This window comes from Panthera onca, chromosome C1 (genome assembly GCF_046562875.1).
Source record: "Panthera onca isolate mPanOnc1 chromosome C1, mPanOnc1 haplotype 2, whole genome shotgun sequence".
Taxonomy (NCBI): Eukaryota; Metazoa; Chordata; class Mammalia; order Carnivora; family Felidae; genus Panthera; species Panthera onca.
Genome location: NC_138346.1, coordinates 47,169,717 through 47,196,063, shown reverse-complemented (window position 1 = coordinate 47,196,063; position 26,347 = coordinate 47,169,717). Strand labels below are relative to the sequence as shown.

The following is a 26,347-nucleotide window of genomic DNA, read 5'->3' as shown; positions in this document are numbered from 1 at the left end:
TTAACAAGTAAACAGCTATTATCCTCTCTCAGACTTTCGCATCCAACTTTATTTTGGCTTCTTTCCATTCTTGCCATGGAGATGTACAATTCCACTTTATTTCAACTTCTCTGTGATTATTCCCCCACAAGCTTTTCTGTCCTTTAGGAATTTTCTCTTTATCACTAGTATTTGAAATTTCATGTGAGTATAGGGAGTGTGCTGGGCAGGTTTTCCTTTGTGGGTTACAGCACACCATTTCAATAAAGGAAACCTATGCTGTTCTATAAAATCTCTCTCCCCTCTCTTCCAGCTGTTCTATTTTTCTGGACCTTCTGTTACTTCAGGGTTGCTCCTCAATTGATTTCATAATTTTCTTATTTTTTTTTATTATCCAATTTTCATTTTGTATATCTTTTTTTTCAAATTTTTAATGTTTTTTATTTATGTATTTATTTGAGAAAGACAGTACAAGTGGCCGAGGGGCAGAGAGAGAGGGGGGACAGAGGATCCAAGTGGACTCTGAGCTGACAGCAGCAAGCCTGGTGCGGGCCTGGAACTCATGAACTGCGAGATCATGACCTGAGCTGGAGTCAGATGCTCAACCAACAGAATCGCCCCGGTGCCCTTGTCTTTTTCTTTTTATAGGTTAGAGATTTTCTTCACTCTTCTGTTTTTTAATTTATAAAATGCTTATGTATTTTAACATTTTTTCCCTTCATAATCTAATGTTCTTGTGTTCTTTCTCTGCAAATACTAAGGGCTACAATAAATAGAAGACTATTTAGTTCTTTTTATGTCCCTCAGTAACATATTTGAATTTTCTCTCAGGGATTTTTTTTTCTAAAAATTTTTTTTAATACATCCCATGGGATTTAATGTTAAGTACATTAGGGTTGTTGTTCTATTGTGGCTAGTACATTTTTTCTATTTTTCTATTTAGTGTACAAAAATGCTCTTGAGGCACCTGGGTGGCTCAGTCAGTTGAGCATCCAACTTCAGCTCAGGTCACGATCTCATGGTTTGTAAGTCAGTGGAGAGCCTGTTTTGGATCTTATGTCCCCCTTTCTCTCTGCCCTTCCCCCACTTGTGCTCTCTCGTTCTCTCTCTCTGTCAAACAATAAATTAGGGGCACCTGGGTGGCTCAGTTGGTTGAGTGTCCAACTTCGGCTCAGGTCATTTCCCAGTTTGTGGGTTCGAGCCCGAATCAGGCTCACCGCTGTTGGGGCAGAGCCTGCTTCAGATCCTCTGTCCCCCTCTGTCTCTGCCCCTCCCCTACTTGCACTCTCTTTCTCTCAAAAATAAATAAAAACATTTAGAAAATAAAAACATTAAAAAATTTTTAAAAATTTTAAATGCTGTTGATTTCATGTGTTGAAATGGCATGTAGCAATCTTGCTGTACTCATATTTCCATTTTTGGTTCTGCTGTATTTTTACTTATAACAAGCATATTATATGAAACTATGATGTAATATTTATACTTAGTTTTTGTTTCTTATCTTTTTGTTTCAGTATAAAATTAAGACTACCTGGATGTGTTGAATAGTAATGGTAATGGAGAGCATTTTGGTCCTATTCCTGAATTTAATGGGAATGTTTCTGAAATTTTACCACATACATATCATGTTCTAGGTTTTTGGTAGATCTGCTTCATTAGGAAGATCTCTGTTTTGCTCAAAGTTTTAAATCATGGAACGAGTGTTGAGTTTTAGTCAAATGAACTTTATTTATTAAATAATAACTTGGTTATTTTTGTCTGAAAATACTTTTTATTACACTAATAATGACCAAATGTGAACCGTCTTTATATTCTTAACAAATCGTCAATATTAGTGTTTTTTCCTTTTGCCTCAGATTCCAATATGGTTGTTACTGATCCTGTCTTTTTAATAACTTGGATATTTTCATCATGAATTGCTTTATTTTTTAAGAATGCTATATTAAAAAATTATTTCTTAGTTACTGACTTCTTTTTAACATCCTCTCAAATTTTGTGCCTGTGGCCTCACTCTAGTCCCAACCCTAGCAGTCTGATCACAGATTTCAGATAGTGCTTATATCAGTTGGATATCTTGGAATGGACTTGTGAATCAAACCTGGTTAATCAGAAAGTCACAGTTCTCTAAACATGATGTTGGGTCAGGGCTGGCCATAAGATATTTGGGTCAAAGAGTGTAGCCACGATTTTTAATAAAAAAATTTAGAGCAATTTTATGTTCATAGCAAAATTGAAGGAAAGGTCCAGAGTTTTTCCATGTATCCTCTACCATGACACATGCATGACCTCCCCCATTATCAACATCCCCCAGCAGAGTGGTATTTTTGTTATAGTTGAACCTCCGTTGACACATAAATCATCATCCGAAGTCCATAGTTTACATTGGCTCACTCCTGTTGCTGTACAGCCTGTGGGTTTGGATAAATATATAATGATGTATTTCTATCATTGTGAGATATCATACAGAGTATTTTTACTGTTCTGAAAATTCTCTGTGCTCTGCCTATTCATCTTTCCTTTCCTACCTATCCCTGATCTTTTTACCATTTCCATAGTTTTACCTTTTCCAGAACACCGTATATTGGGGATCATAAGCATATAGACTTTTTCAGATTGTCTTCTTTCACTTAGTAATATTCATTAAAGTTCTTCCATATCTTTTCATGGTTTGGTAATTCATTTCTTTATGACATTGAATAATATTCCATTGTCTAGATGTAACAGTTTACCCATTCATCTGCTCAAGGACATCTTGGTTTCTTCCAAGTTATGGCCATTATGAATCAAGTTGCTACAAATAGCTGTGTGCACACTTTTGTGTGGATAAACATTTTCAACTTCTTTGGGTAAATAGCAAGGAGAATGATTGCCAAATGGTATAGTTAAAAGTGTGTTTATTTTTGTAAGAAACTGCCAAATTGTTTTCCAAAGTGGCTGTACCATTTTGCATTCCTACCAGTAATAAATAAGAGTTGTTCTTGCTCTACCCACATCTTTCCTAGCATTTGGTGGCATCTGTGTACTGATTTTGGCCATTCTAATAGATGTGTAGTAGTAGCTCACTGTTGTAATTTGTAGTTTACTGATGGTATAGAGCATCTTTTAATACGCTTGTGTCATCTGTAGATCTTCTTTGGTGAGGTATCTGTTAAGATCTTTGAACCATTTTTTTTTTTTTAACATTTATTTATTTTTGAGACAGAGAGAGACAGAGCATGAACGGGGGAGGGTCAGAGAGAGAGGGAGACACAGAATTTGAAGCAGGCTCCAGGCTCTGAGCGGTCAGCACAGAGCCCGATGCGGGGCTTGAACTCACGGACCGTGAGATCATGACCTGAGCTGAAGTCGGACGCTTAACCGACTGAGCCACCCAGGCGCCCCTGAACCATTTTTTAATAAGGTTATTATTTTTTTAGTTTTAAAAGTTCTTTGAATGTTTTATACAACAGTCCCTTATCAGATGTGTCTTTTGAAATATTGTCTCCCCATTCAATGTCTTCTAATCTCTTGATACTAGATTTTGTACAGCATAAATTTTTAATTTTAATGAAATCCAGCCTATCAATTATTTCTTTCATGGATTGTGCCTGAGGCCAGGGAACAAGTCTAAATGTTTCTATAAAACTTTATTGGAGAGGATGTGGGCCTTAAATTCTGGAAGTCATCTTGAAACCCTGTGAGGTTAAAAAAGGTAATAAATGTTGGGCAGCAGAATCAGGAATAAAGATGGACTGAGTTTTATTGACAGTATAAAGCCCTGAGTCCATCTATACTTAGGTAAAATACCTTTGGCCTTTCCATTTTTTTTTAATGTTTGTTTTATTTTTAGAGAGAGAGAGAGAGAATGTGCATGAGAGAGTGGGGGAGGGGCAGAGAGAGAGGGAGACACAGAATCTGAAACAGGCTCCAGGCTCTAAGCTGTCAGCACAGAGCCCGATGTGGGACTCGAACTCACAAGCTAAGATATCATGACCTGAGCCGAAATTGGATGCTTAACAGACTGAGCCACCCAGGCACCCCTAGCCTTTCCAATTTTGTGATCAAATATATCCTTGTTTCATTTCAGACTGCTGGGGCCAGAATTTTTTTAGATGAAGAATTGTAGTGAGAAGTTTTGGATGAGGAAGTCCTACTCATTGTCATAATGCTCTATTTTATTGTATTATATGACTAAATGCTTACACACATATCTCTCTCTCTCTCTCTCTCTCTGTCTCTGTCTCTGTCTCTCTGGTAAAATGAATTACCATGTATCACTACTCCCTTAAAAAAGTGGTCTGAATAATTCTAGCCAAGACACCAGCTATAGTTCAGAGATTGGTCCTGAGAGACTAATATGAAGGTCTCATGTTCTGTAGAGCAGAATACAGGAAAAGCAATTCAGGTGTGTTCATGCTAAATTTCTTAAGAAAGAACTGAAAGTCAAAGGTTGGAGACTAAATTCAAATGCTAACTTCAAAAAAATGAGACAAGAGCAGGAGCAGCTTATGAAAGAACCCTAGATTTCTCCTAAATAGTTACTTTAATGTCATTTTCTTCTGGTATGGAAATGGGCCAGGACACTTTCAATAGTCAAGATTGGAAGTCATGTATAATACATAGTTACATGAAATATATTTAACTATACACACACACACACACACACATATATATATATATATATATATATATATATATATATATATAATTTATAGAATTATATTAGGTGATTGGTAGAAATATGGGATGGAGTATGGATTTTAAAGCACGTGTACTAGTGTGTTCGACAAATAAGAAGTCCTAGTACATGAATACACATTTGTAATTGAAAGGAGATTATTAGCAAATTCTAATTAAAGAAAGTGAAAGTCAACTGGAGTTTATGGAACAATTTTTTTCTTTGTCTTAGGACTTAATCTGTGTAATAACTGAAGAACACTAAATTTTTTCTGAAGTATAAGAAACTTCATGATGGGACACCTGGGTGGCTCAGTTGGCTGAGCATCCAATTCTTGATTTCGGCTCAGGTCATGATGTCACAGTCATGGGTTCAAGCCTGGGTTGGGCTCTGCACTGACAGCAAAGAGCCTATTTGAGATTCTTTCTCACCCTCTCTGCCCCTTCTCTGCTCACATGCATCTAATGCTTGCATGCTCGCTCTCTTTCTCTCTCTCTCTCTCTCTCTCTCTCAAACATTAAAAAAAAAAACTTCATGGGGTACTGGGTGGCTCAGCCGGTTGAATGTCCAACTTCAGCTCAAGATGATTTCACAGCTGGTAGTTTCGAGCCCTGCACTGAGCTTGCTGCTGGTAGTGCAGAGCTCAGTTCAGATCTTCTGACCCCCTTTCTCTCTGCCTCCCCTCCCCCCCCCACCCCATTCATGCTCTCTCTGTCAAATATAAATAAAAGATAATAAAAAATAAAATAAAACCTTCATGAGGGGTGTCTGGGTGGCTCAGTTGGTTAATGGTCTGACTTCATCTCAGGTCATGATCCCATGTTGGGCCCTGTGCTGACAGCTCAGAGCCTGGAGCCTGCTTCAAAATTGTTTCCCTCTCTCTGCCCCTCTCCCACTTGTGTTCTGTCTCTGTCTCTCCCCAAAAATAAATACACGTTAAAAAAATTTTAAAACACGAAAGAAAAAAAACCTTCATGAACATAACAGCTATGCTTCATTATTCAGAATATTTTATTTATTATAATGTAAACACTAAAATCATTTGGGCAGTTTTCAGCATGATTCATTAATTTTGAACAGAGAGAAAACTAAGTAGGTAAATACATATAAATGCTGTATAAAGTAATTCTATATAAAATTCACAGTTAGATGTATTTAATTATGTAACACAAAGTAAGACAATACAACCAGAGAGCTTCTTATTTAAAAACACAGTAAAAATAATATTCTCATGCATTAAAAATTAGAAATCATCTGAGTGTATTTCTTGGTTAAGTAATGAACCCATGAATGATTGTTGGAGAAAACCGTCAACTCACTAATGTGCTACTTCTATGTCCTTGGTGGCAGATAGGTTAACTTAGGAGACCATATTGTTTATTCAAAGGTATTACTCTCCATGTATAATGATACAAAGCATATTTCACAGGGATTTTGATTTCCAAGTCTCAAATTCCACAGCAAAGATCCAGTCTAAGGCAGTTACTTATGTATATATTATGTATATATATTATATTTGAAATCAAGATATAAAATTTTTAAGTGAAAAAAATTGACACTATTTTATAATGATATAATTTTTATGCCTTAGGATGAAAGTAATTTGTAATTGTATCTTAGGACTTCATATTCAGCCACAAAACAGAGTAATTTTATAGCTCACATCAGCTGAACCCTGACTTCACATGGATAGTCTGGAAAAGATAATATTTTTAAGTAGGAAATCAGCATGAATAAGCTGACTAAATAAAGAGTATTTAGTGAACAGTATATACCCTTTTAATTAAATTGAAATAGTCATGAAAGAGGGCAGTAGTGTAATATATATAGAACAAAATAAAATTGTGGGGGATGGGGTGGGGTTAAGTACCAACTAGTGAGTCCTTGATGGATTTTGAGTGGTGGAGAAATATGCTCTAAGGAATTAATTCTTAGGAATTAAATCAATACTGATGTGAAGAATGCAGTAGGGGCAAAAACCCTGGAGTTGGATGAACTTTATGAAAAAGGAAGCACTAGTGTTTAGAGACTGATCAGATACGTACATGAGAAAAAAGAAGTCAAAACTGGGGTCAAACTTTCAAGTCAGAGGAACAGAGAATTATAATACTATTGCTAGAGAGAAATCATAAAGCTAAACTAAGCAGATGAAGTGATTAGTTGTTTCTAGATGACAAGTTCAAATTTAAATGCAAAGTTTGAGGTGAATATTATAGGAACTGAAATGTCTAGGAGGCTGTTGAGATGCCAGACTGCACATAGATCAGCATAAAAGGATCTGGATAAAGTGAATTAACTCCACAGAGAGATTATTTAAAACCCTGAGAGTGAATAGTACATAGATTTTTCTAGTGGAATCTTCCTTGCTGGTAGACTTTTCAGTAGTAGACCTTCCTTTTCTACATAAATAACATGACTTTTTCTTCCCCCTGAGGCTTACTTCCCCCATGACTTACTTATTGGTTGCATTGCATGCAAAGCTTAATGATAAATGAATAAGTTTCAGTAGGATTCAGTATTCTTGCTATTTGGGGTAAGAGAAAATTTTGTTAAACAATAAAATTAGGAAGTATATAAACACAATTCACTTTTGATTGCCATTAAAAACTTCCCTTTCCACCAAGTTTCTTCTTACCATGATCTGTACTTAACATACCAGTATTCAACCATTTTTACTAATATAGTGAGTCATAAGCACACATACGTACACAAAATAGTTAAATCAATCAAAATCAGGCAGGCACATGATAGAGTTGACTCTCTTTGTTCAGATAATGGTATGGCTCAAGATTGATTGAGGTACTGGTTTATAAGAAAGGAGAAAAATTATGTCTATGGATGGAAGCACATAATAGAATTGTATTATTACCAGCTTTCGCACAGTTGAGTGATCCTTATAGAAGCAAATGCTTGTCACCATGTTTGATATGAAATTCAAAAAGTGCTTGATCCTTAATATCTGCATTTATCAATTTGGGCATAGACTATAAAGATCATCATATACATGGTCAAAACAAATAAATGACAACATATTCTCAAACAGATAATCACCAAATGGAAGAATGGACTGTCTTGATGTGGCCAGTAAATGATAGCTTGTAGTTAATGAAAAATATAAAGGAATTGAGAGAATAGGTAAATTCACAGTAGTCAGTTAATAAATCATTGTCCTTGAGTAAGCAATTTGACTAGATTAAGAAATGAATTCTGATAAAAATGTATTAATAGCAGTTAACTTGTACATAGAAAATTGATGGAAATATTCATTAAAAGGGTTTCAGGAAAAAAAAATAAAAATTATAGTGAAAAGTTTCATCCAAAATATTTAGAACTAATGTAACAATGTAAGATTTATTTATTTTTTGTTTATTTATTTATTTAGAGAAAAAGAGAGTATGTGAGTGGGGGAGAGCAGAGAAAATCCCAAGCAGGCTCCATGCTGTCAGCACAGAACCTGACCCACAGAGCCCAAGGTGGGGCTCAATCTCCCCAACCATGAAATCATGACCTAGCCAAGAGCAAGAATCAGACGCTTAACAGACTAAGCCACTCAGGTGCCCCCAAATTTATATTTTTTTAACAAAAATTTTTTCGTATCCTATTTTCACTGTCTGCTTCTTTCTTTTTCTTTTAGTTTTAATTAATCCTCCTTTTGATGTTCTTTTGATGAAGCCTACAAAAGGAAGAGAAACAAATTTATTATGCATAATAAAGTAATATAATAAAACATTTTATCTAAAATTTTCTCAAATTATCCTTTAATATTTAAAACAAAAAAATGGCTTAAAAGCCTCTAATTTGTCTGTCTTTGTGTAGAACAACCTAATTCTAAGGAAGTCATTTTGCATATATAAGAATTAGCAAAAATGGATAAGAATGTTATTGATTTTTATTCATCTTCAGTTAGAAATTCATGCTTGTTTTATTAAAGTGAACATGTGGCTTATATGGTTGGTGGAATTATATATGATTTTTATTTATATATTGATACTCAGTAAACATGCATCATTTTTGTATTCAGAAGAAAATTAGTAACCACATTAAAATGTGCATTATAAGATAGCTTACAAATATTTTGGTATAATCACTTAAAATGAAAGCTTAGTATATAAATATTAAAAGAATAAAATGTTTTGTTTAAAACTGATTATTTTTTGTGAAGACACATTAAGAGAAAATGTAGTTGACATCTCCAGAACTATCATCTAGATGTAATAATTAAAAGGGGGACATATATTAGCTTAATTATAATAATTTTTTATTATAAATAGAACTAATTTCATAATATTTTCTTAGATTAAAATTTGTTCACAATTTCATTAAAATTGTTATCCTAAGTACTACTGAAGGGGAAGAATGTTTTCTATACCTTTTTTACAAGTCCGAAGACATGCATTTTTAGAAGTAAAATTATTTTCATTCCCTCCACATCCACTGTATTTAAATGGGCGGCATTTCCCAATAACTGAATTATAGTAGAATCGGCTCACATTGGCTTGACACAATCCTCTGTCTGCTGGGGTCAGACACCAGGAAGGACCGTAAAATTCTAAGAACATCAAGAAAACACGGTAAATCACATATGATAGTTAATCTGAGACTTTAATATTTATTGTTTATAGATCAGTCTTGTGGCATGTTTATATAAAACAGTAATCTGAATGAATAAAGGTAGTACTCTCTGAAATCCATGTATTTCAATTTGAGGAAAATGCTTTACTAATCGCCATGTGTACACTACAGTAAGATCTATCGCAAATAAATAAAAAAGTAGATATATTTGTTAAAGGAAAGTGCTATGGTGACTCTTTAAAATGAAAAAAACTAGTTGTCCTAATAAGAGAAACTACTATTCAAAAAATTAACTTACAAAAATTTGTTAACCAAATTCATTTGAAAAAACAATCAATGTTTATATATCATTTTTGTTCATGAATGTTCAACTTTGGGGGGGGGTGCAAAATCCTTATTTGATGTAGCAAATCTTTATTTGCTGCATGATGCAAGAATTGAAGCTGAGGAAGAGTGTTTTCTTGACTAAGGTTCTAAATGATGTAACGTAATCACAATTTAAAGCACAGGAATTCAGGTATAGCAAATTCTAATTTCAAGCTTCAGAGAAGGAGCCCTGAAGAGATGGTTTGATTTAGTAAGAAAGTTTTCTTGTGAATGGAAAAATCAGTTCTAGATGAGTTAGATGTTTTTGCAAAGGAAGGGATATTGCTAAAGCAGGTAAGATAAAACACTTGGTTGAAGCCAGACAGACATGCTGATGTGTCAATGGGACTAACCACTTTAAAAACAGAAGAAAGAAAATGCAACGAGGGTAGTAAAAGGATCACTCATCATCTTCCTCTTCTTCTTCTTCTTCTTCTTCTTCTTCTTCTTCTTCTTCTTCTTCTTCTAATGTTTATTTTTGAGAGAGAAAGCGTGAGTGGAGAAGGGGCAGAGAGACAGAGATGGGGACATAGGATCCGGAGCAGGTTCTGGGCTGATAGAGAACCTTATGTGGCTCCCACCCCCCCCCCCCCCCCGCCCCGAACACAGTTGGCAAAATCATGAACTTAGCCCAAGTCAGACACTCAACACCTGAACAACCTAGGAGCCCCATGGATCACTCATTTTCTTAAGGCAAAACAGAGAAATAGTTTTAGTTCAATGGTAGCTTTTAGCTCTTTTGGGAATTCTTGTCAGTGAGGGGAAGCTGATACTCTTAACAGCAGATTTCAACTGCTTGATCTTAGTGAGCCAATACTGCAGGCAAGTTGGTAGATGGTGAGGAATCAATAAAAGAAAACTGTACTGGCTTTGCCAAATAGTGAGATGTGGCACAGAAAATAGAGAGGATATGCTAAATGTGCAAAATTGGCAGAAAATAGAACTTTGAGGAATCCAGCCAATGAAGGCAAAGAGGTTGTGCAGAAAGCTGTAAGTGGTTTGGAGGCAAGCAAACCCTAAATGAAAAGACTATAAAAGAAATAAAATGAAACAATTTGAAGGAAAAATGAGATCTAATCTAAAGTAATGAACAGTAGTATAATCCTAATTAGACATGAAAAAAATAAGGATCTGGATTTACCTCCTGCCTTCTTGATAATTTAAATAAAGATTAGAGTGTCTTGATATAATGGCTTATTTAATAGAGAAATTCTGGAAAATAAATGGAATGGGATGACCATAGAAAGAATATATAAGACATTTTAGAAAGATGATAATTCTGTCAAAATTCAAGAACTGTAATCACATAAAGAATGCTGTCTTTGACTTTAAGTCTTTGCCTAGGTCTACAAATACTGATTTTAAAAGAACATCTTAGATCTATAAAACTAAAACAGTCAAAGTCATGTAGTCTAAATTCTTTTTTATGTATTCCTATTTGGGGGCTATAGTACAGCGCATGATTATTGCCATCATAGATATAAATTAAGATGTTATTTGGTGAAAATATATGCTTAACTTCCAATGCTGAAGTCTCCTGCCTCCAATATTGGTTTCCGTGAGAGAAATTTTCTAACAGTATAGTAGAGATACACTGTAATTGAGCCCTACTGTTGTGCAAACTTGCCCAGTGTATATGCTCTGGATTCTCATTAACCCAGAGTCTGGAATATGAGAAGGTTACCAGTTGCTACCACTTCTGTCTCCACAAACTTTCAAGTTATCACCTGTGTTCAGATACAAAAGAAATACTCCACAAGCAATCAGCCTGATTTGAGAAATAGAGAAAATGGCTATTTTTTTTTTCTCAACAAGCACCCATAGATGCTTCATAGCTGGTGTGTGAGTATGATGATAAGATTTATACATCAGTTTCACTTTAGCACTTTGTACACGAGATTTATTAGCCCACAGTAAGTTGAAGATAATATACATAGATGTACCTGTAAGTTGTACACTTCTTCTTTACAAATGTTAATTATTATGTCTTAATAGCAAGATTCTACTAAAGTTCCTTATTCCAAGAGAGATAATTTTTTTCTTTTTTTTTTTTTTAACATTTTATTTTTTGTTCTCTATACCCAACGTGGGGCTCGAACTTAGAACCTGGAGATCGAGAGTTGTATGCTCTACCAACTGAGCCAGCCAGGCACCCCCAAGACAGAATTTTCTGAAAACATGAAGAAATTCCATCCCTCTTTTTCCTTAACCTGTAGTAAACCTGGCCCCACAAAATTAAGGCTACTTCAAAATAAGAGCAAAATAGACTAGTACATCTCAGGCTACAATCCCTAAACTAAAGGTAACAAAGGAGGAGCCTCTGTTATCCTAGGCCAAGAGCCTAGAACACCAGGTGAAAGCTAGAACAATAACAAGCCTCTGCAGGGGGATCTGAAGCCATGGAGGATACAAGTTTGGTGGGGAGAGGTACCCTAGCTTTTGTCTTTCTTTGGGCACCAAGTCTTCCAACAATGTCTGCCATTCACCAAATCTACTCCAAAGCCAAGGGAAAGGGTTTCCTATAATATGGGACAGGGCAAGAAGAAGGCAGGGGTTTTATAGTTGACCAGCACAGATGCCATCAGAGAGTTTCACTACAAGTTAATTTTTCTCAAGCATCAGATTGCCTCTATCTGAAACTCTGACATCGGAACCAGAGTGTGTCTGGCTTGCTGCTCTCTGACCTCCTGGGAATTGGCATATGGACTTGAATTGTCCGTCTTATCAGACACTGGCTCCTGCTTAAAAAGCATCTATCCGTGACTGACCCAGTTACTGTTGTCCATCTATCTCAATTTGTTTGTCCTGACTTTAATCACTACCTACACAGATTATCAAATACAACTCACCTTCGACCCAGATAAATATCGCAGTTCCTAATTCTAAAAATACAAGTATTTTGATAGGTTAAAATTTGAAATTAGTTACTAAGAATGTTGTATTATAAATAGTTAACTTTTAAAAAGTTTTAATACAATAATTATCAGATGGGGAGTCTTTGTAAGGCTATTACCTTCAGAACATGAATTCTACCTTCTATGTAAACGAATTCATTTCTCCTAAAATCATTTTAACTCTAAGAAGTTGAGAGTATCATTGGATTACTTTAGCACAGACAACAATATAATTAAAATATGAAATAGATGGTTTCTCAAGGACATTTTAGCTCCAAGATTTTTTGAGTCCTTGATTACCATCTGGTTCAATCTCCAAAAGTGAGGAAATTGAAATTTCTTGTACCTCATGAAGAGATAAGCTTGACTGTTTTCAATTGACATATTTATTCTAGATAAACATAAGCACTCACCTACTCAAAATCCAGACTTTGATATCTACAATGAAAGAACATATAAAGGTTTTGAAGTAGTTGCATAATGTAATTGTTTTGATTCTAGGTTATAATTATTCAGATATTTAAGCAAGAATAAAAGGGCACTAACCTGACTTCTGTTCATTTTCCAAAGGGAATTTAATAACCAAATGCATTCTGTCTTGATCTTGCCATTAGCAACAAGTTGAATAGCTTCCATTTAGAGGGTCTATGATAGATTTCAGAATTCAGGATCCACTTCTATTCTGCCAGGAACTGCCATGATCTAGTATGGCTGCTAAACTGTAAGGTGGTACTCCAAAAATCAGTTTTATATTTAAAGTGGCTTATGTGAATTTTCTCTGAAACTTAGACTGTAAACCTTAAATTTTATAGTCACTTTGAATATTTACTATGGTGTCTTTCTGCTCCCACTTTACATACCTAATATTTAGGCTTTTATTTTACCAACCAATTTAGGATTTATGAACCACCCCATGACTTGCTGGGAAATTTTTTGTCTTCTGAGATTATTTTAGGGAATTGAATAATAAACCTTTTTCCTTTGAATGACATATTCTTTTTTTCCCATGATTTTCTAGTAGAGAAAACTATTTTAACTTTCTAATTACAGTTTATCATTGTAAAACACTGAATTAATACAAAAGTATAACAAATAGAAAACAAAAGGTCTCTATAATTTGACCCTTGTCCCATAACCACCCTCAGTGTTTTGGTGGATATCTTCCTGCAAATTGTTTGCATAGGTAAACATATACTGTGTGAGCATACAGTACTGTGTATCTTTTTATACTTGATAATATTTTGTGAATGTTTACATATTCATATATATCATTTTTAATATGTACAGTATTTCATTTCTTGAATCGACAATAGTATACTTAGTCAATCCATTACTCATGTGTATATAGATGATTTTTTTTCAATTCCAGATAATGGCTCATGAGCATCTATACACTGGTTCAGATATTTCTAGAGACATTTCTAAAATTAGAATTGTGTAAAAGCTATATTCAACTTATAATTGGGTAGATGCTGCTGAATTTTCTGCTGAAAGTTTATATAAATACTGACACAATGATGTTTTAAATTGCCTAAACAATTACTTAATGTGGACCTTACTGAAGTGTGTGTATGTATGTATGTATTTATTTTAATGTTTATTTATTTTGGGTAGAGAGAAAGAGACAGGATGCAAGCAGGGGAAGGGGAGAGAGAGACAGACACAGAATCTGAAGCAGGCTCCAGGCTCTGAGCTGTCAGCACAGAGCCCAATGCGGGGTTCGAACTCACGAGACGTGAGATCATGACCTGAGACACAGTCAGATGCCCAACTGACTGAGCCCCTCCAGTGCATTTATTTATATTCACTTTTATTCTCTCCTCATACCCACAAAAGTAGCTGATTACTGTAGAGATGGTTTTCATAGGTAGGAAGCTTAGCTGTTCTCCAGGTTATAGCTCCACAATGCCGAGCTTCCTCTATGCTGTTAGGGATTCTCCAGAAGCTACTTTCAGTCTTGTATTTTATTTACTTCATGGTGTGGTAGGAATCAAAAATAGAAAAGAAATATTAGAAGGAAATATGCTAGAATGTTTGGCCACGATTGCCTCTGTGAAATGCAAATATGGTTGATTTTCCTTTTTCTTTTCTATTTTTTCAAGTTGTCTGCCATTATAATGTTCACATTACAAAATAAAATATATAATGTTAGAAATATTATTAGATAATAAAAATATTTTTAGATCCCAGAGTCCTGGGGCCATAAGGAAAAGGCTGGATATTGGAATCTGTGGTTAGAAATGGAGAGTAAACCTGCCATCTGTCAATTTGCTACTTATAGAGAGTAAATCTGTACTACAGGAAAAGTCCATTCACTAACAAGGGAGAATTGGTGTTAAATGGGCAGAAACTGACATTCTATATAGAAAAGAAAAAACAGCAGGGAATGGGAAAATGAGTACTGTGGAGTTTTGTTTTGATTTGGATTTTTGTTTTTTGGTTTTGGGGTTTTGGGTTTTTTTGTTTGTTTTGTTTTTGGCCTATGTGTACAGTAATGTAGCTGAAAGTGAAATGTAAAAAGCGTTTCAAATTGAAAGGTCATGGAGGAACAGACAGTAAGATACCTTGCCCTGATACGGAAGCCTCCACAGATTAAAAAAGAAGAAGAGAAGTTGTATAGCTATTTATTGGTTGGATTTCTTGGCCTAGGTATGGCCTAACCCAATAGAAAGAGTTTACAAAGTTATCATCATCCAGGGACTTTTCTAAATAAAACCATAAAGAAAGCAAGCCATGGTAAAATTACAAATTATGAAACTGTTCCGAGTATAATTTATCCTGAGGTAATTATGTCTTATATTTAGAAAAGTTTTTCCTCATGAAATCTGCAAAATTGAACACCCTACAAGATTTTAGTGAAAGGTGAAAATTAATGCTTAGTTTCTTGATTGTCATTTAAGGAAGAGTGTAATTTCAACAAGGGGAAGAGATACAGGGGAAATAGGTGAAGGAAAGCACAAGAGTCAGGATATTCCTGGTTTGTTTGGGGTACTTTGAAATCTCAAGGCTATCTGAAGAACAGAGTACATGGAGAGTATAGTGGGATGCAGGGCTGGAAGAGTAGATTTAGACCAAATTAAGAAGGTTTTTGACTACTTATAGACTTGGATTTTATGATATAGACATTAATGAACAGCCAAAAGTATTGAAGGATCAAAAAGACAGTTCTGCTCTTTCTTGATACATGAAGCAAGCTCAACCAGGCATACGTAGGCTAAATTCTACAGGAGACTTGCAATAAAGGAGAATATGAGATGACCCTAACTGAAGTGGGTACATTGGAGATAGATAAAATTAATTACCACATTGACTGTGGGCAGGAAGAGAGCTAGAGAGAAGATAATTCTAGTATTTCTAGACTGATTGACTTAGAAGATGGAATATTTTAAAATATAGTATGAAATATAGTTATAAGCTTTAGAATTTATGTTTTTTAGTTTTTAATATTTATTTATTTATATTGAGAAAGAGAGAGAACACACAAGCAGGGGAGGGACAGAGAGAGGAGGACAGAGATCCCAAGCAGGCTCCGCACTGTCAGTTCAGAGCCTGACACTGGGCTCCTTCCCACGAACCATGAGATCATGACCTGAGCTGAAACCTAAAGTAGGACACTTAACCAACTGAGCAACCCAGGTACCCCTATAATTTATAATTTTATCATGGCTTTCTTTCATTGTAGCTTTACTTAGAAAAATCCCTGAATAAAGAGAGAATTGTGAACTATGCCCATGCATTAGCCAGCATCTACACAAATAAATCCAATATATTAGATAGAAGATAGAACCCAGGCTTTAAAAAGACAAAATTTTAATTGTGATACCCTGCAGTGGAAGTACAATATTGTGACCCTGTCCTCCCATAACACTTGTGCAGCTCTGTGTCTTAGCATATAGTGCAGGCAGTGAAGTCATCTTTGTATCTATGCCTTTCCCCCATTTCAAAGGCAAGCCTATGAAGGACTAAAACCACCTTTCCTTTTTATTATCAAAAGACTTCCAGTTCCCGTGATAATTCCCATCATATAGGAGTTATTTGTTGAACTGAACTGACATTAAGTATAATGGATCTGAACCTCAGGTCATAAGAGAAAGTTGGAAACACAGATTTGCAAGTCCTCTGATTAGAAATATGATCCAAAGACACTAAATATGTATTGGTGTTTTATAATTATGTTTGAATTTTAGAAGTGCTTTATTTTATTTCAGGTAGTAGTATTAAGTATACTGAATGACGATACTTCAGATCAAGGTTACAGGCTTTAGTTATATTAAAAAATTATTACTAATAAAATATATACAAATAATACCCCTGATTATTTTTTCCTGCTATAAACATCCACCAACACCAGATAATCGTCATCAAAAACTTCAAATACTAATACTTTTGACCCCTTATTGCATGTTAAACCTGGGGCTAAGAATTTTATATATGTCATCATAATGATCACAAAATTTTGTGAGATATACTCTCCACATATAACAAATGAGGAAGCTGAGGCCAAGAGTTGTATAATTTTTTTTTCAAGTCCACAAAAAAGAGTTGGCAAATAGAATTAGAGTTTAAATCCACATCTTTTTGCCCCAAACCCAGTGCTCTTAACCACTATGATATGTTCTCTGAAAACTAACTAGAAGATAATAAGTAAAGATATTTTAATAGTTATTAGAAAAGAAAGCTGTCACAACTTCCTTTTTATATCCAATTTCCAAATTCTCTCCTGTGAAGCTCAGGTTCAGAATGTCTTCTATATTTCTTACCCCAAGTTACATGCGTAGAGTTGGAGTTTATCAAGTTTGAATAGGGAAAAGATAGGTCATCAAATGAAGACAGTGGAAACAAATCTTGAGAGTAACAGTGCTGAGCCAAGCAGTAATCAAAGACATCAAATTATTTAAAGACAAGAATTATTGAATTTGCATATTCACCCTGGACTGATTCTAGAAATAACAGACCAGAGTTCCAGGCTTTTATGTATTGTGATCATATTTGCATTAACCAGTCAGCTATCCACTTAATAGCATTAAGATCTGATGGAAGACTAGAAACCATATTCCACTGTGTCCCTGGAAAAGATGGAGTTAGGATTTTCCTAATTAATACATTTTATAATAATGCTTCTCAAACTTATTCTTGCAAAGATTGGTCATTATTCAAAGAGAAGAAGGGCCGTCAGAGAATTACAACATAGAGTAGCACAAGATTTTCTAACCTATTCCTCATTCCTAACCTGCTCTATAGCAATATATACCAAATTCATATGATAATGGGGATTTTTTTCCCCTTTTAACAAAAAACATGTGCCACCAAAAATCAGACACACGGATCAATGGAACAAAAATGCCCAGAAATAAACCCAAACTCATATGGTCAATTAATCTATGACAAAGGAGGGAAGAATACATAGTGGACAAAAAACAAGTCTTTCCAATAAGTGGTTTTGGGAACACTGGTCAGCTACATGCAAAAGAATAAAGCTGGACCACTTTCTTTACCATGTTCAAAAATAAAATGGATTAAAGACCTGAATGTTAAGACCTGAAACTATAAATAAACTCCTGAAAGAAAACATAGGCAATAAACTCTTGAACATTGGTCTTACCAATATTTTAGGAGTTTGTCTCCTCAGGCAAAGGCAACAAAAGCAAGAATAAACAGGTTGGACTACATCAAGATAAAAAGCTTTTTTGCACAGCAAAGGAAACGATAAACAAAACTAAAAGGCAGCCTTCTAAGACTGAGAAGCTATTTGCAAATGATGTATCTGAAAAGTGTTCATACACAAAATATACAAAGAACTTGTACAATTCAACACTAAAACAACAATTTAATTTAAAAGTAAGCAGATGACCTGAATAGACATTTTTCTAAAGAAGACATACAAATGGCGAAGAAATACAGTAAAACCTTGGATTGTGGATAACTTGTTCTGTGAGCCACAAGATGAACAAACATTTCTAATAAATTTTAACTTGATAAATGAGTGGTGTCTTGCAATATGAGTAGTACGTGATGCTGAACATCACATGATCACAACTGAGCCAATGGTTCTTCTCTCTGTCTCTCCCTCTCTTCCTCTTGCTGAGGGATTGTGGGTGATTGTCTCCCATGCTCAGATGCTGGGTCTCAGGCCACAGTGTTTGGCAGAAATCAGGGATTTTTCAGAATGTTGGAAGGTGCCCACAACTGGCACTAGTGTATTTTTTGTCACTTCAAAGCACCTGTGGACAGTCCTTCACTTTTCCATACAAAGGTAAACTTAGGAATGGTTTGCCTCATTCTAGGTCAGGCTGCCTACAGATATAGACCCTTTTCCTCTGCTGCTTTATTGCCAATTACATTAAAAGCAGTATATGACAAGAGTTTATTAATACCGGCCTGTAGTCAACATTTGTGAGAGCATATACAAAGGCCCCCATGCAGAAAGATTCCATTGAGCCAAGAGATAGCAGGGATCCCATTAGTGATCATGAAAGTCATCCTACACAATAACCTTCCTCTCTCTTGTCTCCCTAATACCAGCCACGAAGGCTTTCAAAGGGAGGTGCAGGTTAATTTGTTTATGTTTCTTTATATTTTATATTTTCTTTATTATTTTGTATTATATTACAGCATTGTAATCATTTCTATGTGAATATCTTTGGGTTGTGCAATGAATCCATTATTTCTTATGGGGAAATTCACTTTGATATACAAGTGCCTTGATTACAAGCATGTTTTTGGAACGAATTATGCATGCAAACCAAGGTTCTACTATCTGTATTAGGTGGATCCAAGACAAAACCAAATGGTAAGTTTAGTGAAATTACCTTTTCTCCTAAGTTTCATTATGAACAGTTTCAAACACAGCATGTTTCCAGAACAAATTATGCTCAAACCAAGGTTTTACTGTACATGAAAAGAAGCTCAACATTACTAATCATCAAGGAAGTGCAAATCAAAACAACGAGTTGTCACCTTAGACCTGTCAGAATAGCTAGTATCAAAAAGACAAGAAATAACAAGCGTTGGCAAGAATGTGGAGGAAAAGGAACCCTCATGTGCTATTGATGGAAGTATATTTCGATGCAGCTATGGAAAACTATATGGAGGCTTCTTAAAAAATTAGAAATACCTTTTGATCAAATAATTTCACTACTGAGTATCCAAAGAAGGCAAACACTAATTTAAAAAGATATATTCACCCCTATGTTCACTGCAGTGTTATTTATAATAGCCAAGATAGGGAAGCACCCCAAATATCCATCAATAAATGAATGGATAAAGATGTGGTATATGCATACATATACATACTGCCAATGGAATATCACTCAGCCATGAAAAGAAAAGAAAAGAAAAGAAAAGAAAAGAAAAGAAAAGAAAAGAAAGAGAAAGAAAGAGAACTTGCAATTTGTGAGATCATTGTCAGCCATAGAGGGTATTATGCCAAATAAGATAAGTCAGAGAAAGACAAGTTCCATTACCATTCCTTATACTGGAATATAAAAAACAAAACTTATAAACAGAGAGAATAAACTCGTGGTTGTAAGAAGGCAAGGGGGTAGAGGAATAGACAAAATATGTAAAGGTGATTAAGAGGCACAAAGTGCCAGTTATAAAATAAGTCATGGGGGTATAAAGTACAACAGAAAGAGTATAATCAATAATATTGTAATTACTTTGTATGATGACAGATGGTAACCACATTTATGTGATCATTTTATAGTGAACATAAATGTCAAATCACCATAAATGTACTCCTGAAACTAACATAATATTGTATGTCAACTATATATTTTTTTAATGTTTGTTTATTTTTGAGAGAGAGAAAGAGAGAGAGACAGAGTGCGAGAGGAGGAGGGGCAGAGAAAGAGGGAGACACAGAATCTGAAGCAGGCTCCAGACTCTGAGTTGTCAGCACAGAGCCTGATAAAGGGCTCAAACTCATGAACCAGGCGATCACAACCTGACCAGAAGTTGGCCGCTTAACCGACTGAGCCACCCAGGTGCCCCCAATTTCAATTAAAAAGTGCCATGGGGTGCTTGGATGGCTCAGTTGGTTGAGCATTTGACTTTGGCTCAGGTCATCATCTCCCAGTTCATGGGTTTGAGCCCCACATCAGGCTCTGTGCTAACAGATCAGAGACTGGAGCCTGCTTCTGATTCTGTGTCTCTTGCTCTCTCTTCCTCTCCCCTGCTCCTGTTCTTTCTCTCTCTAACACTGTCTCTTTCTCTCTCTCTCTCAAATAAATAAATAAATATTAAAAATATTTTTAAAGTGCCATCATTAATTTGTTTGTAGCTTGTATTAATTTGTGAATAAGTTTTGATTTATGGTTGTGTAATCGTCACATGCATAACTAGTTTATTCCTACTATTTTACTTGTCCATACAAAATTAATGTCATACAATATAATTTGGTTTAAAAATAATTAGAAGTCTGTGGTTTTTTTCTTTAAAAGTATCTGTGTATTCAAGTTTTAGAAACACTTCTCAGGAGGAATCTCATGACTGGGGCAGAAAATTTATCCTTGTTAAAACCAGAGATGGTCCAGGAAGAAAAGGATTAGCGAAAGTAGTCAGTGGTCACCTAGGGTGACTGTATTTGGATGAAGCAGTCTTGGCAGAGATGAAGTGCTACATTTTTGTTTCTCACCAGCTCTACCGGCAGGAAATAGAAGGTCTTATGGATCCCTTCCAGAAGCTATCTATTTTTAGAAAGTCACCTTATCAGAAAATCAGGGTATGAGGCATCAGATTCACCATGCAGGCATATTTAGATTATGAGGGAAGTTTCTATGCTTCTTGGTCTGAGAGCACATTGTGAAAAACAAGACACTTTTTGGGGGCTATTTCAGTGGGTTTTTGATGAAGTGGGGTTTTTCACAGTTGTTGACAGTGCTGGTGATTAACTGTGGTATGTAGCTGCATGTTTAACTCTTTAGATTATGGGGGATGGTTTCTTTCCAAAAAGTTTCCATGGTTGCCATGTATAAGCACATCTTCAACAAGAGGCCAAATAGAAGACAACATTGTCTTGCAAATCTATAAATTAACAGTAATGGTGTCTGACTTTCATTCAGGCAGTTTATATAACATCGCTTCCAAAAGGCCAATGAAGCAATGAGGGACTAGGTCAAATATATAGGTGTTTCTTTTCTCTGTCAGATGTGTGTATATGTCTACGTGTGTCTGTATATGTTTGTTTTGTGTTTATGTTTTTTTCTCCCTGTTTTTTTTTCACATGTATGTAGAATCTGGCCAATAGGGCATATGCTGAATACAGTCAGGCAAGAGAAAGTGAGTCTCAGGTACCCAAATGATTTTCCAAATATCAGATTGAGTTGCCAGTGGGCTTTTGAAGTCTATCTGAAGATTTTTTTCCCAAATATCATATAACTGATGTAGTCCCAAGGCAGCTATTAAGAGCTGACATACAGAAGTAAAGAGAACTAAGAAAATAAATCACTTTTTAAAAAGTTTATTTAGAGAGAGAGAGAGAGAGAGAGAGAGAGAGAGAGAGTCCCAAGCAGGCTCTGCACTGTCAGTGTATTTCTATGAATCCCATAAATAATAATAATGAGTAATATTTATATAGCATGGAATAGGTATCAGGCACTATGCTAAGTGAGCTATGTATATCGACTGATTTCACTTGACAACAAAACCTGTAAGGTGGGTTCTATATTATCATCCTCATTTTACACTGGGAAAAAGGTTCAGAGAGGTTATGAAGTATCTCAAGGTTGCAGAGCTAGTAAGTGAAAGACCTGGGATTTGAGCCCAACTCTTCAGGCTCAGAGTCTTTTATCTACTATAATATAGTGCCAGTCACAAGGGAAAAGTCAAAGAAAACTAATTGTGGTAGTTTTTCTTTCTGAAAATTATGCACAGAACTGCACATGTTTACAGAGATTGTTTTAGAATTATTTCTCTCACACATGTAGTGAGAGAATGCTTGGTAAGCATTCAGATATCTTCAGTCAAGATGGTTCACTAGAAAAAAAAATTCTCAAGATTATGTGCAATATGTAGTTAAGAATAAATAGCAATTAAAAAAATCACCAAACCATTTTCTAGTAAAAGCATGCAAAACTTTCAAAAGGTTTCCTATTATCATCATGAAGAGAAACTTTAAAATTATATTTAAAAATATTCTACTTAATAACAACAACATAATCTAGCATGTTTTGGGAATATTCAAATATCCTACCTAAGGACTGTTATTTAATGGAAAGAATTTTAAATGAATACTATCCTATTTGTGTTGTGGGGTATGATATTGTTCCTATTCACTGAATCAAAATAAAAAAAGATTTACATCTTTTCAAAAGAAACTAATACAGAGAAGCTTACACATTTGCTAAAACTTAGAATAACAAGGTCTTACATAAACATGGAACCATAGCGGGGCTTGGGCGGCTTAGTTAAACTGCCAACTTCGGCTCACGTGTCATGATCTCACATCCATGAGTTCGCACCCGGCATCGGGCTCTGTGCTGACAGTTCACAGCCTGGGGCCTGTTTCGGATTCTGTGTCTCCCTCTCTCTCTGCCCCTCCCCCACTCATGCTCTGTCTCTGTCTCTCAAAAATGAATAAATGTTAAAAAGAAAATGAAAAAAAAAAATCCATGGAACCATATTTTCTTAAATTGTAATAACATATCTTAATATAATTGCAAACTTTGGTAGATGTAGCTATTTTAGAGCTGGAATATGAAGAGTGTCTTCATAGACCTCAGCAAAAACCTTTGGTGGAATAGGAGAGAGATAATCTAGGTATAGGAAACGTGGGGGCACAGTTGCCTTCCTGCATTCCGCTACTTGGATGAGATGGAGAAAGGATCATCCAGGTGGCATTGAGGAGGGATGGCTGCATTCCGACCTGCACTTGGATGGGGTGGACGAGGGATCATGAAGATCTTAAAAATAGTTAAGGTGGAGCTTCACTGTCACCCTTTACACGTTAAGCCACTCTTGGTATCAAACTTCCCATAGTAGTTCCTGCAACATTATTTCATGTTTTGACTTAGGAATGTTAGAAAAACGAAAGAATGAGAAATAAATACTCCTAGAAAAAAAAAAAAAAAGGAAAAACAGTAAAACTGGCTAGAGGAATTTAGATTTTGAAGCAAATGAACACAATAAAAAATAAAATTCTCTAGACAAAAAGAAAGGAGGCAGATTTTCCCTAATTTTAAATGCAGTTACTATGAAAGAATTAAACGTCTCTTGTGTTAAATAAAAATCCTCTTAATGTTTTCTTTTAAGTTCATGTTGTGAATTTTTACTGTTTCCTTAGTTAATAATTTATCATTATAACCATTAATTTGGTATACTTTTTATTGTGCAGCTACATAAAAACTCAGGACATTTATCAGACAGTATTGAAAACTCATTTACTTTCTCACATGTATTTTATCTCTTCCTTTCTTTTTTTTTAATTTTTATTAAGACATTTCTTCTGAGTTTATTTATTTTGAGGGAGAGAGCACAAGCAGGGGAGGAGCAGAGAGAGAGGGAGAGGGAGAGACAGAATCCCAAGCAGACTCTGCACCATTAGCACAGGGCCCCATGGAGGGCTCAAATTCACAAACCTCAAGATCATGACCTGAGCTGAGATCAAGAGCCAGACGCTTAACTGACTGAGTCACCCAGGTGCCCGTCTCTTCCTTTCTATATTGGTAAAGTACCTGCCAAAAATCATTTTTATATTTCATAAAACTTTAAGGCACAAACATCTCCTGACTTACTCCATTCATTATAATGACAAATGAATGAAGACCTTTATTTGAATTAGTGAAGTAATCCAAACAAAAAATATTGAAACATATTGAAAATTGATTTCATGCAATTATTTTATTAGCAGATATATTGTATCACATGTATCTTTAAGCCCATTAAGTTTGTTATTCTAAACTTCCACATCTTTCACACCATAGGATTTAGCATGCTTTTTCAATATGTGACTCTTAACTGGATTAAACAAAATGTCACTGAAAGACACAGGGCTGCAAGAACACAAACAATGCAATGAAATTACTTAATTTTACAGATAAAAAATCAGAACTAGAAAGACATTTATTCTTACCATGATTACAAAGTATTGTTTAAAAATGAGACTCAAATTCATCTGGCATTGAATTCATTGCTCTAATTATAGAATCTAATCTAAGGACCTGAAGGCATTTGAATATACAATGTTTTCAAACTCCCTCTGAAATGTTATATGCCCTTTAATGACATCTCAAGTGCTATTAGAATTTGAATGCCTACAATTTAGGGAATTTAATCCCTAAACTACCCATTCATTTTTTAAGACCTCACATTAAAAAATAAACACTTTACAGAAAGAGACATCTACTTTAGATTTCACAAATTAATCCTGATCCTTAGGCTGGCTTGAGGGAAATAAGGAAGGGTAAGGATGTGGGGAGGAGCAGATTAAAATGGAGAGGACAGAGGTTTAGGGATATAGAGAACCTAATTTTTCTTTCACATGATAGAGTCTATATGATGTTCCCTCTTTAGATCTCACATCTCCTTATACTTCCCAGTCGTTCTGTAAACATGTTTCCGGTTCTCTTTGTGACTTCTAAGGTATGGCATTCAGGGCTGAAGCAAATCCCACAGACGTGATCAGGTCAGTGTGGGACTAAATTTGGTATGTATATCCCTCCTTCTAGATGAGGGATAGTTAACATTTGCAGTGCTTTAAATCCATCTGGGCAGACATTTTGTTTGCCATGTGCTTGCTCGTTTGTTTGTTTGTTGCAAAGACCTGCTCAGAGACTGTCTGATTCTGAATACCATCTGATTCTGATACATGGCTGGGGTGGAGAACCCCTGCCCCTGTCTCTTTTTACCCAAAGGCTACAAATTTAACAGCCACAGAACTCTTCCAACTCTTGTCAACTTTACGTTTAAAACTTTCACATGGACTGCTTCTAAGCAAAATCTCCAATTCTTGAATGAGCACATGTGACTTTTAAAATTTAGGTAGGACCTTATCTTTATCCTGTTAACTTTCAGCTTTCTAGATGCTTTTTAACTGCCCAGATATTTGTGGTTTCTGGTTATGTTTTTCAATATTTTACTATTTTTTCCAGCTCTGCAGTTTTGTTGGTATATTTCCTTAATGTTTGTTTAAATTTGATAAATACGCTGAAAAGTATCTTCAGAATAGCCCTAAATAGCCCAGGCATAGCCCAGAAAAGAATTTTGCAGAAATCCAAAAGAAAATTCCTTTCAGAGTGACCTAACCTTTGGGGATGGCTAGTCAACAAATTCCTAATCTGTCCTGTGACCAAACACCTGAGGCCTTGCCCAATACCATGCTCAATTTAAGAGCACCTTATACATTGCTGCCATTATAGCACTTTACCATCAGATGTTGATGCTGATAATTGTGAGAATTATTTTATATGATGATTTGGCATAGAGTTGAATATCATAGGGAAGTTTTCATGTGATATATAATCAAAAGCCTACTTCAAAGCATACTTTAAAATAGATTAGGAAAATTATCACCCTTATGAGACTGAAAGACTTAAACATTTTGAATCTCAGTATTTCAACACACCTATTATTAGATAACAAGAGCTACATTGCTTAAAAAAGCGAATCGCAAAGTTCTCATATACCTTCCACTTCTATTTCTACCATAATATTTTTCTGGTAGCAATTTTAAAAAGATTCTTACCAAAAAAGCTAGGGACGTTGGTAGGCTGGGGAGTGAAGGAGTCATTATTCACAGAATCAAGCGGTAATGTACTATTCACAGATTCAGGCAGTAACATATTAGTTGTAGAATAAAGTGGTAATACACTGTCTGTAGTCTCAGACAGTAATGTATTATTCACAATCATATCCAGCTGGTTATCATTCACTGGGAAAAAAA

General features: G+C 35.2%; 1 protein-coding gene across 9 annotated transcripts in view; it reads right to left on the bottom strand.

Annotated features, from left to right (window-relative positions):
* Positions 1 to 5,625: 5,625 nt before the first annotated feature.
* Positions 5,626 to 26,347, bottom strand: part of TFPI (tissue factor pathway inhibitor) — a 105,359-nt gene continuing 84,637 nt past the window's right edge. For 8 of the 9 annotated variants that reach the window (XM_081796361.1, XM_060622301.3, XM_081796359.1 and 5 more), the window contains 3 exons: positions 26,150 to 26,335; positions 9,006 to 9,185; positions 5,626 to 8,309 (listed from right to left, as the gene is read on the bottom strand). In XM_081796361.1, the coding sequence (XP_081652487.1) occupies positions 8,203 to 8,309; positions 9,006 to 9,185; positions 26,150 to 26,335 (473 nt within the window). In that variant the 3' untranslated portion in view covers positions 5,626 to 8,202. Of the gene's footprint in view, positions 8,310 to 9,005; positions 9,186 to 12,881; positions 12,907 to 26,149; positions 26,336 to 26,347 lie in introns of those variants that run through there. The other variant, XM_078451115.2, reaches the window with a different exon arrangement.